This window comes from Pseudonaja textilis, chromosome 4 (assembly GCF_049901715.1).
Source record: "Pseudonaja textilis isolate UNSWEBS1 chromosome 4, rPseTex1.2, whole genome shotgun sequence".
NCBI classification, from domain to species: domain Eukaryota; kingdom Metazoa; phylum Chordata; class Lepidosauria; order Squamata; family Elapidae; genus Pseudonaja; species Pseudonaja textilis.
The window spans coordinates 82,124,018-82,137,924 of record NC_141993.1 but is presented as its reverse complement, the minus strand read 5'-3'; the positions used below and the strand labels follow the sequence as shown (position 1 = coordinate 82,137,924).

At 40.5% G+C, this 13,907-nt stretch overlaps 1 protein-coding gene across 4 annotated transcripts in view; it reads right to left on the bottom strand.

Annotated features, from left to right (window-relative positions):
* The window catches only part of KCNMB2 (potassium calcium-activated channel subfamily M regulatory beta subunit 2), a 245,348-nt gene that overhangs the window by 28,622 nt on the left and 202,819 nt on the right, over positions 1 to 13,907 (bottom strand). For 2 of the 4 annotated variants that reach the window (XM_087933498.1, XM_026705737.2), the window contains exon 3: positions 7,458 to 7,628. In XM_087933498.1, coding sequence (XP_087789624.1) covers positions 7,458 to 7,628 — 171 coding nt within the window. The remainder of the gene's footprint in view (positions 1 to 7,457; positions 7,629 to 13,907) is intronic. The other 2 variants (XM_087933500.1, XM_087933499.1) reach the window with 1 other exon arrangement.

Sequence of the window (13,907 nt, the reverse complement as noted above, 5' to 3'; positions counted from 1 at the left end):
AAGGTGAACCGCACCAAACTTGATTGCAGGAAATATGACTTCAGCAACAGAGTAGAGTAGTCAATGTTTGGAATACTCTACCTGACTCTGTGGTTTCTTCCCCAAACCCCAAAAACTTTAACCTTAGACTGTCTACTATTGACCTCACCCCTTTCCTAAGAGGGGTGTAGCGGGTATGCATAAGTGCACCATTATGCCTACCATCCCTGTCCTATTGTTTCTTTTTTTATTCATATCCATGCTTATATTTATACCTGTTATCTAATACTTGATTGATAAATAAATAAATAAATAAATAGTCAATAGAATTCAGAAGGGGTTGGATTTGGATTGCTTGTGGGAAGACAGTGACTCTAAGCTGATGATGCACTTAACTCAGCCCTTCAATTTTGCCTGCTTTTCTCCTACATCGGGGTGTTAAACTCGATTTCATTGAGGGCTGCATTGGGGTTGTGGTTGATGGGGGGAGGGTTGGAAGGGCATGGCTGGGGTGGGTGGGGCCAGCTCAACATCACTGATGTTGCCACCTGTGATGGCCAGAGTGCTCTGCCAGTAAAATAGGTTCCCGAGCTCTGTTTTTGGCAGTGACGGCCTCCTGCAACTCTCCGTTAGCCAAAACAGAGCTTGGGGGAGCTGTGTGCGGCCCTCGTGAGCTCTGTTTTTCTGGCAGAGGCACTGTGGGCTGGTCCTTTGCTGTTTCCAGAGTGGCCCTGTGGGCCAGATCTAAGCACCTCACGGGCCAGATTTGGCCCATGGGCCTTGAGTTTGACACTCCTGTCCTACATCTATTGTATCCATGAACAGAACTCAAAAAAGGATATTGAAGAATGGTCCAAAACATCCATGAAAAAAACCACTACAGGTAGTCCTCAACTTACAGCCATTCATTTATTGACCCTTTGAAGTTACAACAGCACTGACAAAAGTGACTTATGACTGTTTTTTCACACTTATGACCATTGCAGCAGCACCCCTGTGGTCAACATTTGGATGCTTGGCACTGTCTACATATTTATAATGGTTGCAGCATCCCAAGGTCACTTTTTGTGACCTCCTGACAAGCAAATTCAATGAGGAAGCCAGCCTCACTTAACAACTGAGTTATTAGCTTAACAATTGTGATGGTTAACTTAACAATGGTGGCAAGAAAGGTTGGGGAAAAAAAAGGTAAAACTCACTTAACAAATCTCTTGCTCAACAATGGAAAGTTTGGGCTCCAATGTGGTTGTAAGTCAAGGACCCTAAGAAAACTCTAAAATATGGTACTATTATGTTTATATTTTGATATAGATTATGAGTTACTTCAAAGAACAGGTGGGGTGAAATCACAGGTAAATTCTGATAAAAAGGCTGAAGACATTTGAAATGGCTCTGCCATCTGTTAGAAATGGTGCAGGGCCTCCTGCTTGGTGGTGGTGTTGGATTAGATGACCTACAAGGTCCCTTCCAAAAGATAAAATATATAAAGAATTGGAATTGGATATGTCTAGTTTGATGAAAAGAAAGTCTAGGGGTAACACATTAGCAGTGTTCCAATGTCTCAGGGGCTGCCACAAAGAAGAGGGAGTCAAGCTATTCTCCAAAGCATCCTGAGGGCAGGACAAGAAGCAACGGGTGGAAACTAATCATGGAGAGAAGCAACCTAGAACTAAGGAGAAATTTCCTGACAGTTAGAACAATTAATCAATGGAACAACTTGCCTCCAGAAGTTGTGAATGCTCCAACCTTTTAAAAAGATGTTGGATAAACATTTGTCTGAACTGGTGTAGAGTTTCCTGCCTAGGTTGGACTAAAAGACCTCCAAGGTCCCTTCCAACTGTGTTATTCCATTCTGTGTCAACTCAAAAATATTTCTTTGGTCTTTTAGAGTTGCCAGCAAAAAGGGAGTGGGGGAAGTAATGCATTCCTTAAATATTTTCATAGATAATTTATAGGCGACCGAAGCTTCTGGCGCGCAAGATTATTACTGGAGAACATAATAGATGACTCTTGGCTATGGATGTGTCCCATTGGAGAAAATGAATTATGATATATCCAGGGGGTGGGGGAAGACCAGGGTCAAGCGTGAAATAAATTATGTGTCTCAGAGTCGGCTGCACCCAAGTAGTACCGGCATGTTAACTCCTAATAAATTTTCTTTAAGCTGTCTGAAAGAACTGGCTAGAGAGTCATGATTTAAATGGAGGTGATTACCGGAGCCCTGACATTCTATTCTATTCTATTCTATTCTATTCTATTCTATTCTATTCTATTCTATTCACTGTGTTGGCTACTGTGGCAGTATTTGGGTCCATACATTCACAAATTAGATCCTGTTAATAAAATTCTATAACAACCAAGCCTTGTTTTGTGAGGCAAGGAATCTCACCTTCTTCCATTATCACTTTTGCTTGTGAGATGCATAACTGCTTTAAAAAATGATTGAGGGAGAAGCAAAGAAAATGAGCCCGCACATGAAAAACCACATAGTCGCCCGACAGATCAACTCCACCAAGGCATAAATCAATTTTCTCAGATGGAAATAAAAATGAGTGTGGGCTAAAATGAAAGAGACAAGTTCAGGGGGGAAGGATGTGATGTTACATCAGGATGATTCCAAATTGAATTGGAGAAGTGTTCCTCTGCTTATATAAAATTGTAAATTTATTTGGTTTCTTGTCAAGACTCAACTGGGGCTTCGAGTCAGGGAACTTTAGTAAGGATGCTTTTGTGTGAAGTGGCTTTTTCCTTAGAATGTAAATATTTCAAGCTCTTCATAGATAACCCAGGTGAATGAGATGGCTCTAAGAGATAATAAACAGCATTTTGAGGGCAATTTACAACCTTTTGAAGACAATAAAGAATTGACTGGTTTTTTCCCCCCAGAGATTGCTCTATTTTTCTATCTGTGTAGCTCTGCCCATTTCGAACTGTGAGGGAGAAAGAGCGATCTCCAACTATTTTTGTTTACAAATAAATCCATCGCCCGGCACTGACCCTCAGTAATAGCTACTGTTCATAGACCGTAAGGAATTTCTTCGAAGAAAATTATCCTTTGACAGTCTCGTATTGAATTTGTTGCTAAGACAAGCAGGCAAAAGAAGACAAAGCCTGTGAAATAACCAGAATGAAGCAAAAATTCAGACAATACTGGGACCTACATTAAAAAAATAAATAAATCACAGGGCAATATGCAATTTTCCCAGTTTGGTACAGGTAGTCTTTGAGTTATGACTATATCTGAGCCCAAAATTTAAATTGCTAAGTGAAACATTTATTAAGTGAGATTTTCCCCATTTTACGATCTTTCTTGCCACAGTTGATAAGTGAATCACTGCAGTTGTTAAATTAGTAACACGGTTCTTAAGTGAATCTGGCTTCCTCATTGACTTTGCTTGTCACAAGATCGCAAAATAAGACCCTGGGACATTGCAACTGTCATAAATATGAACCTGTTGCCAAATTTGATCATCTGACTGTGGGGATGCTGAATTTTGATCACCTGACTATGGGGATGCTGCAATGGTCATAAGTATGAAAAATGGTCGTAAGTCACTTTTTCCACTCTGGTTGTAACTTTGGTGACTAAATGAACGGTTGTAAGTTGAGGACCACTTGTAATTCTTAAGCAGTACAGAAAAAGAGAGCTAGAAGATGCCAGAATTTAGGCCCATGGAGAACTTCTATTTTTAATCTAATATATTGATTAGCCAGCAAAGAATGCACTGTCATTATGTCTAAGCTTGCTTTAAATCAATTTATGCCATATGAAAATGGTGATTATTTTTAGAACTCCTATAGTTTTCAGTTTTATGGTTAGCAATTTCAGTATTGTGCTCAGTTCATTTGGATGAAAGTATGGATGGTTTTTAAGATGAGCATATAGTGTATGTCCTTGGCATTTCTTTTCAAATAGAAAAAAGACGGCACTACTCGAAGAGGCAATGAGAAAAAAATACGTAGAGATGGGACACATATTTTGCCCCAGGATTTTTCAGAGTTTTAAAAAGGTCTTGAGTCAATAGGACATGTACACAGTGCAGATAAACTGCCTTGTTGTGACCCTGTTGTGTTATTTGATTATAATACATATAAGTTATGAACGACACGGCTATGCTTTGCTGTGAGACTTTGATCTGATAAAGACTGAGGGAAGCAGAGGTGGGATTCTACCAGTTCAGACAGGTTCTATAGAACCGGTTGTCATGATTCTGTGCAGTTCGGAGAACCGGCAAATCGTACCCCTGGCTGGCCCAACCCCTCTCCACCCTCCCCTCCCCTCCCCTCCCCGCCCAGTCAGTCCTTATAATGCATGCACGACATTGCTGACTGAATTTTGTGTTTTTTCCCCTTCCGACAATCAGCTGTTCTGATGATCAGCTGTGCCGGGATCCCCCTCGCTATCTTACTGCTTCGCTCCTTTTTGCCTTCTGGGCCTCAGGGAAGCCTCTTGGGGAGGCGTTTTTGCTCCCAGAAAGCTTCCCTGAGGCCCAGGAGGCACAAGGGGGTGCTGGGGTGTGTGTGTGCTCTGCTTTTTTTTTTGCCTTCCTGGGCCGCAGGGAAGCTTCCTGGGAGCAAAAAACCTGGAGGGGGTGCTGCAAAAATAGAAGAAGCCATGCCCACCCAGTCACATGGCCATGCTCACCTAGCCATGCCCACAGAACCGGTTGTTAAAAAATTTGAATCCCACCCCTGGAGGGAAGCATAGAAAGGGGAAGATGGTGGAAAGGAAGACTGGAATGCCTTGGAAAAGTTGGAGTTGGTTTGCACATGCCTTTAGAAGTCTATGGAGATTCTCAGTCATCCAAGACATGGTTGCCCTAAAGGTGCTTTTTTCGAAAGTTAACTGGACTTTCTTGTGTTTTTTTTTTTGTTTTTTTTTTTGAAGATGTTTCACTTCTCATCCAAGAACTGAAGAAACTTCTCGGATGAGAAGCAAAACGTCTTCAAAGAAAAACAAGAAAGAAAGTCCAGTTGCCTCTTCAAAAAAGCACCTTTGGGACATGTCTTTCGAGTTATCAGAAGTTGAATGTGACCTAAGAAATTCAGCAAACCAAGCTTAGACATAAAGTTTGCCCTGAACATTGACTGGGGCTTATAGATGCTTTTGACATTTATGTGACCATGCCAAGATTAAGGTTGGAATTAGCAGAACAACATGCTTTTGATAAGTCCTAGACAATTCCAGCATTATTTTTTTGCTTTGTTAGAATTACACAAAAATACTTGAGAGTCTGAGAGCTTATCTGCCTTGCCTATTTGTCTCATCATCTGAATGGACCAGAAACCATTTTTTTAAAAGAAAGAGGTGGAGAACATCACTCTGTATTCACCTCCTTTCATTGCAATTGAGATCCCTGGGTACATTTTTTCCTGCTGTGTTTTTATATATTATTTCCCTTCTCACAGAAGAACTGTATTTTGTGAAAGTCTAGTCACATAGTTGTGTTTACTTCACAAAAGAAAGAATACTCCTTCAACTGTGTCAGTGGTTATCTTGGGCAAGAAGCAGGATGGAAAATAATCAAGAATAGAAGCAGCCTAGAACTAAGAAGAAATTTCCTGAGAGCTAGAACAATTAATCAGTGGAACAACTTGCCTCCAGAAATTGTGGGTGCTCCAACACTGGAAGTTTTAAAGAACAGATTGGACAACTACTTTGTCAAAATGGTAGGATTACCTATCTGAACAGGGGCTGGACTAGACTAGAGGCTATACTTCCTGAGAATGCTCAGGAAGATAAATCTATCTCAGTATCTACTTCTGTCCAACTACTGCAGCATCATTGAGAATGTCCTGACATACGGCATTCTTGTATGGTATGGGAGCAGCTCTGTAGCAGACAAAAAAGCTCTACAGAGAATAATTAAAACTGCCCAGAATATCATTGGACTCCAACTACCAGCCCTGGATGACATCTTTGCATCTCGCTGTTTGAGGAAGTTGCACAACATTCTTAGAGACTCTTCCCATCCTGCTTACAATCTTAATGAGCTCTTGCCTTCTGGCAGAAGATACAGAACAATTAAAACAAAGACCACACGGTTTCTGAATAGTTTTCATCCCAGAGCTATAATTGCAGTTAACAATGAATTTAAGGACCACTATCAGTGGACAGTATTACTTGGTCTGTTGTGTGGATGCTTGTGTGTTTTTAGGAGGCAGGGAATTTTGGCGGGTGAGGAGGTGTTTGAGGATTGTCATGTGTGTGTGCATGTTGAGTCTGGTCTCTGGGGGTTATATGAATTTTGTTGTATGTATATATGTACAATGACAATAAAGAATTCAATTCAATTCAATTCCTTTCCAACTCTGTTATTCTCTTATTTTACTACCGGTAGTAATGCTACAATATCATTTGCTTTCTAAATATGTAAAAGTTTGCAAGTTTGAAGCTTGGGAGAAACTCTTTTTAAAAATAACGATTTCCCCCTTGTGCTATGTATTTTTCTCTGGGCTTTAGGGACTCTTTTAAGGTTAATCCGAAAACAGACAAATAAAAAATGGAGAACAATGTAGCATCTACAGCATTTTCCGGAAATAAAATGATAACTGCCTGAAGATGGTTGGAAAAATCAATTCCAATTCCTTCCCTTTCATACAAATTGAAAAAAAAATGAAAGCAACTTATGAATGAGTGGGCAGACCTAGAGAAGAAATGAACAAACAAATAAGCAAAGAAAGAAAGAAATGTGTTCAATGTGAATCTTGGAAATACATGGATAGTAATACTGGAAGGTATCAGGATTTGAATAATGAAAGCAAATTGAATAATGAGGTGAACAAATATTTCTTGCATCTTCCTTTCTTATTTGTTAGTCCAACCTTCCCCAATTTTTGGACATTGCAATACAGTTCCTAGAAAGCTATATCAGCATGGCCACGTTGGTGGAGAATAATAAGGTCCATCATCCTAACACATTGCACAGGCATCAGGCTATGGAAGGCTGATATAGTCTAAGGCTAAACTCTACATGTGCCTCTTGTATGTCTGGAAAGACTCTGGAAAGAGTGCAGAGAAGAACAACAAAAATGATTAGGGGACTGGAGGCTAAAACATACAAAGAACAGTTACAGGAATTGGGTATATCTAGTCTAATGAAAAGAAGGACTAAAAGTGACATGATAGCCCTGTTCCAATATTTGAGGGGCTCCTACAAAGACAAGGGGATCAAACTATTTTCCAAAGCACCAAAAGGCAAGGCAAGAAACAATGGTTGCAAATTAACCAAGGAGAGAAGTAACCTAGAATTAAGGAGAACTTTCCTAATGGTGAGATCAATCAACCCACGAACGGCTTGCCTTCAAAAGTTGTGGGTGCTCCATCACTGGAGGCTTTCAAAAACAGATTGAACAACCATTTGTCTAAACAGTCTCCTGCTTGAGCTCCAAGATTCCTTCCAACTCTATTATTCTATGTTTTATGTCCTCTGTTTTTGGATCTTAGAATGTTATTAGAAGAAACACAAAGAATTTACCTTTGCATGTATGATCTCAGCAGGGTGATGCCCAGGAGGAAGTACATCATAATGGAGCACACCATCATGGTCAGTCCCAGGAGTATGGCCCGGTCCTCTCCTGCTTTGAGAGCGGTGACTGTTTTCCTTTTGTCCAGTAGATCATGATCCCTGATTTTTTGGTAAATATTTCTGAGGTTGAAAACAATACATTCTTATGTGGAGTTCACACTTTAATCAATAAACCCTCTAAAAGGACTGTTTGCTCCATTTCCAAGGCCTGCCTCAGGGGAGATCACAGCTTTAAGATTACCGCATTCGATGTTTTCTAAACTTTTTGCACCTGGTAGGGAAAAGAAGAGTCACCGGCATCCAAAACACACAAAAGGCTTTCTCATCTGTGGAATGATTTCAAAGTTCCCTTTCCCCCTCTCCTGCTTCTGTTTTTCAATTTTCAGGAAGGTGCTTTGCAAAAGATGAAATGAATCTTTGACAACAAATCTTAGATCATTCACACCAGAGGAATTCTTTGGAATCCCCAGAAAAATGTGTGATGTGACTGAAGAAAGAATTGTCAAAGATGTGTTATTCCTAGCTTTATTTCCTGGTCATTTCAACAATTTAGAGTTCTTAGATACTCTGGACACTTAACTGACCCAGACAGGACAATAGGCTGATTTAGGCATATAGCTTAACTCTAATTTTTCCTGTGAAAAGTAAGATCTATCATAGTTCTACCAACTTCTAAAACTCTACATTTGAATTCTAAAATGATTACTGTTTTACAGGTACTCCTTGACTTACGACCAGTTGAGATGCTGATGCGGGATGTTAGGAATGTAAGTAACCTAACAGGTATTTGGCTTAGAAATATATAAACCAGGATAGACATTTTAATACTGTCTCTTTAAGGGAATGCAAGTGCATGCAATTTGGTGTGGTTTCTCAAATGGCCATAAGATGGAGCCAGAAACCTGGTTTGTCTTAGCCTTAGTCTCAGAAGAGAGTGTAAGTATATCTGTTTCCTTTTGTTGGAAAATATTGCCGTTCCTCCATTTCTTCTAATTGACTGATATTACTGGATTTGATGTAAGTCTAATACTGAACTGTTTTTGACACTGGACTTTCTAATTGGATTATCTCTGGATTGAAAAAACTGACTGATCTACCTGTGAATGACTTTGGATTGCTTGTTTTGGACTTTGCTTAAAACCTTTATTGGAAGTAAAAACCTACATTTACTGTACAGTGTATCTGTGTGCTGTATGTGTATTATTCAAACACTACTCTCAAATACGTCTCCCTGTATGCGCTCATTCTCCTAATGGGGAATTACCTCAACACAGGATAAGGAGGAAGGTATGGGGTCCTAAAGGGTAGGAATCAAGCCCAAGAGCCTGTGAGGACCCTGAGGATGCAAAGTAGAACATGGGGTGTCTTAGGGAGTAGGGACCTGGACCTGTGTTAGGCCTCCCAGGGCCTTCCGTATCCTAAGGTACCCCAACCTCTGCTTAATGACCTGTGTGGTTTTTAACAATTGCATTTGAGACAGCAGGGATGGAGGTCATTAAGCCAGGTAATCATGTAGTCTCCTTGCTTAATGACTGTCATGACTTGTGGCTGTAATGGGCAGGTCCATTATGGCCATGTGTCAAAGGCTACCTGAATATACTTTATCTTTTATAATATTATGGTATTTATTATTCATTGTAAGGCCACACTTGGAATACTGCATCCACTTCTCGTCACCATGATGTAAAAATGATGTTGAGACTCTGGAAAAAGTGCAGAGAAGAGCAACAAAGCTGATTAGGGAACTGGAAGCTAAAACATATGAAGAATGGTTGCAGGAACTGGGTATGTCTAGTTTGATGAAAAGAAGGACTAGCAGTGTTCCAATATCTCAGGGGCTGCCACAAAGAAGAGGGAGTCAAGCTATTCTCCAAAGCATCTGAGGGCATGACAAGAAACAATGGGTGGAAATTAATTAAGGAGAGAAGCAACCTAGAAATCTCCTGACAGTTAGAACAATTAACCAGTGGAACAACTTGCCTCCAGAAGTTGTGAATTCTCCAGCACTGGAAGTTTTAAAGAAGAGATTGGACAATCATTTGTCTGAAATGGTATAAGATTTCTTGCATGAGCACGGCATTGGACTAGAAGACCTCCAAGGTTCTTTCCAATTGTGTTATTCTATTTTCTGTTATTCTATTATAGTATTTTTAGTAGTATATAGTATTTTGTAGACTTTCCACCTGCATTAACTTACTACAAACATCTTTTTTTGTTCTCATTTTCAGAGATATTTCCTCACATCGATGGTCTCCATAATGTGATCAGTTGATCAACATCATTGGTGCCCACTTACTTCTAGCTTACTTCACAGTGTTCTGGGTTTTTGTTAACTTAAAAATGGTGGTCTATCTATTATCTATTCTATCTATGGAGTTCTTGGTACTTTCTGATCCTGGTTGTTTACTTGCAGACATTTCATTACCCAACTGGGTAACATCATCAATGTGACTGAGTGTGGGGTTTGCTGCCAGTTTATATATAGTAGATGCTCTGCCAGTTTTGGTGGAGGTATGGTTTTTAAAACTTGGTAATACATTAATTGGAATGTTCTAATGTGTTCAGACAAATCAATCATCAATAGACACATTCACACACTATTCAAAAGAGACAATATAAAACCCAGGCAGGAAACAAAAAATAGAAGATATCTTCCCCACTAGCAGCCATCATTCAGATAAATAAAGATCAGCACCAGACACACAACGAGGCACAAAAACAACACTAAATCAAGGAACCTCCAAGGAGAAAACTACAACCCCACCAAAACTGGCAAGGCAAGCTACTATATATAAATTGGAAGCAAATCATACACCCGTTTGCATCAGTGGTGGGATTCTATCAGTTTCCGTACCAGTTTGGTGTTTGTGCACTTCGTGTGTGTGTGTGTTTGTGTGTGTGTGTGTGCAGCTTTCCAAACACCAGCTGAGGCTGTGCTGCGCCAATCAGCTGAGAGGATAGAGAAAGGGGCAGGTGGAAGGGCCAATCCTGCATTTTTCTCTTCTTTATCCTCTCAGCTGATTACCAGAGCTTTTTTATACTACTGTTTGATGAACTGGTAGTAATTTTTGCTACCAGTTTGGTTGAACAGGGCCAAACCGGTAGCATTTCACCACTGATTTGCATAGATGTTATCTAATTGGGGAATAAAACATCTGTAAGCAAACAACTAAGCATCAAGGACCCCACAGTTCAACCCTGAGCTAGATATCTCCTTCTACTGATATCTATCCTCTCTCTTCCTCTCAAATGAGTTACAGTTTGACTTGCCACAGTTTCTATTCCTGAGAAATCCCACATTCAAATCAAACATTTTTATGGTGTTTAAGGGTAGGACATGAGCATCTAGCATCTAGTGAGTTTTATATTTTCCCATCACCACTTATTGCAGAGATTAGCAATTTGGGAGGCGTGAGGGACACATTTGGAATTTTGATAAGTTAGGACAGTTGTTTATTTACAAAATGGTTCCCATGGTGAGCCTGGCCAGTCATCAAACATCGATGTACCAGAAGGGGAAATGGCTGCTCCAGGATGTGCTGCAAATAACAAGAATGGCAAATGATCCTGCTTTGCTTTGCAGTAGGACAGATTCCTGGTTTTCTTTTCAAAATCAAGCATTTGCATGTATAGAAAAGGAACAGAGTAGAAGGAATGTTAAGGCATGTGCTTGCTCCATTCGATTGTGTATTAAGCTGAAGATGTTCGGCCAGGGGGTTTAAATTCGAATTAATTGAGGGCTGCATCAGGGTCATGTTTGACCTGGGGGGGGGCTGGGGGGGGCATGGCTGGGTTGGGCATGGCCAGTTTGACATCACTTGTGTCACAGGTGCCTGTGGTGGCCCGAGTGCTCTGGCAGTGAAAACGGGCTCCCAAGCTCCGTTTCGGCTATGATAGCCTCCTGCAACCCTCTGCCAGGGAAAACAGAGCTCGGGATGGTAGCATTCAGCCCTCCCAAGCTCCATTTTCCCTGGCGGAGGCACTGCAGGCTGGCTGATCCAGGGCAGTCCTGCAGGTCAGATCTAAGGACCCCAGGGGCTGGATCCGGCCCCTGGGCCTTGAGTTTGACACCCTTGTGTTAGGCTGAATCTGAGTTCCAATGCTCAATGTCAATTTTGTGCTAAGACCCATGATTGGAATTAGGTGTAACAAATAAGGGGCTTATAATGTACATGGGAATGATCCTGAGAGGCAGAAGGGAGAGCCACAGACTAGAAGTCTGTTTTGACAAAATGTTTTAGCCCACTGAAGAAGAAGGCTTGGGAAACATTTCAGAAGGGACTCTCCTTAATTTTCTGGAGAGTAAAAAGAAAGGAAGGACAAATACTTTCAACCTCACAAGATTCTGTTACTATAAATCAGCTGTCTCAAACTCAATTTACTTGGGGGCCTCTGGAGGCAGAGTCTGGGTGAGGCTGGGCCGCATAAGGGATTCCACAAAAAACATTGTTAAAAAAATATCCTCAAATGCCGCACTAATATTATACTTTCATATCACGGTGCGGGCCACAGGATATCGTCCTGCAGGCCGCGAGAATGAGAGCTCTGCTATAAATAGTCCTCGGCTTACAACAGATTGTTTAATGGACATCCAAAGTTGCAACATCACTGGAAAAAGTGACTTATGACCATTTTCCATCTGTATAACTCTTATCTGATCAAAATACAGGCACTTGGAAACCGACTGACCTTTTCCAACCTTCTGACAAGCAAAGTCAATGGGAAGGCCAGATTCACTTAACAACCGTGTTACTAATTTAACAAGTGCATGGATTGACTTAACAACTGTAGGCAAGAAAGGTCGCAAAATGGGGCGAAAATCACTGAACAAGTGTCTTGCTTAGCAACATAAATTGTGGGCTCAGTTGTGGTCATAAGTCGAGAACTACCTGTATACCAATACAAAAAGAATAGAGCTAGTTTTCCTGGCTATGCTTCTTGTCTGGAGAACCTTGTGGGGCTTTCAGGGCTGAGGACAACCTCACATCTGCTTCTCTTTTCTTCTTCTCCTTAATTTGGAACTCAGTGGGTGTGTAAAATGAGCTCTGATTTATTTTTCCCTCACTAATGGTAGTCAGCAAAATGCAGTGGAGTAGATAATAATAAGAAGGGGTAAATGCATGATATTATGGGTAGACATGGAATGCTGACTAATACATCAGGGTGAGGAAGGGAGGATGACACACAGATGAACTTTATTTATTTATTTATTTATTTTATTTATTTGTCAATTGTTTACGAGATAAGTAAAAGTGTATACATAATTATGAATACATGAAATGAGTACATATAAGAAAAATAAAAGAAAAATAAAAGAAACAATAGGACAGGGACGGTAGGCACGTTGGTGCGCTTATGCACGCCCCTACAGACCTCTTAGGAAAGGGGTGAGGTCAATAGTAGACAGTCTAAGGTTAAAGTTTTTGGGGTTTGGGGAAGAAACTACAGAGTCGGGTAGAGTATTCCAGACATTGACCACTCTGTTGCTAAAGTCGTATTTCCTGCAGTCAAGCTTGGTGCGGTTAACCTTGAGTTTGTATCTGTTGTGTGTTCTTGTGTTGTTATGGTTGAAGCTGAAGTATTCATTGACAGGTAGGACATTGCAATGTATGATTTTATATACCATGCTTAAATCAGACCGAAGACGGCGTAATTCAAGGTTTTCTAGTTCTAGAATTTCAAGTCTGGTGGCATAAGGTATTCTACAACGAGTAGAGGAGTGGAGAACTCTTCTTGTGAAATATTTCTGGACTTTCTCAATTGTGCTAATATCAGATACGTAATGTGGGTTCCAGACTGATGAGCTGTATTCGAGTATTGGTCTAGCAAATGTTTTGTATGCTCTAGTTAGTAGTGTGATATTACCAGAGAAAAAGCTACGTAAGATTAGGTTAACAACTCTAATGCCTTTTGGCTATGTAGTTGCAGTGGGCACTAGCACTTAGATCATTAGAGGTGAGTATTCCAAGGTCCTTTACAGAGCTTGGATCATCAACAAGATCTTGACTATTCAGCTTATAGTTTGCTTTTTCGGATTTTTTTGCAATATGTAAGACAGAGCATTTATTTGTTGAGATTTGACAAATAAATGCTCTGTCTTACATATTGGCAAAAAAATCCGAAAATAAAATACAAGCTGAATAGTCAAGATCTTTTGGACAGCATGTCCATTTTGTTGTGAAGGTATAACTCTGTCATAATGTAAAGATGCTTCTTCACGCTCAAAATACTCTGGCCATTTTTCAAAGCAATCTCCTCACCAGTGTTTCTTAACCTTAGCAATTTGAAGATGTGTGGACTTCAACTCCCAGAATTCCCCAGCCACCCCAGAATTCTGGGATTTGAAGTCTATATATCTTCAAGTTGAGAAACACTGCACTACACAGTGGTGCTTCCCAG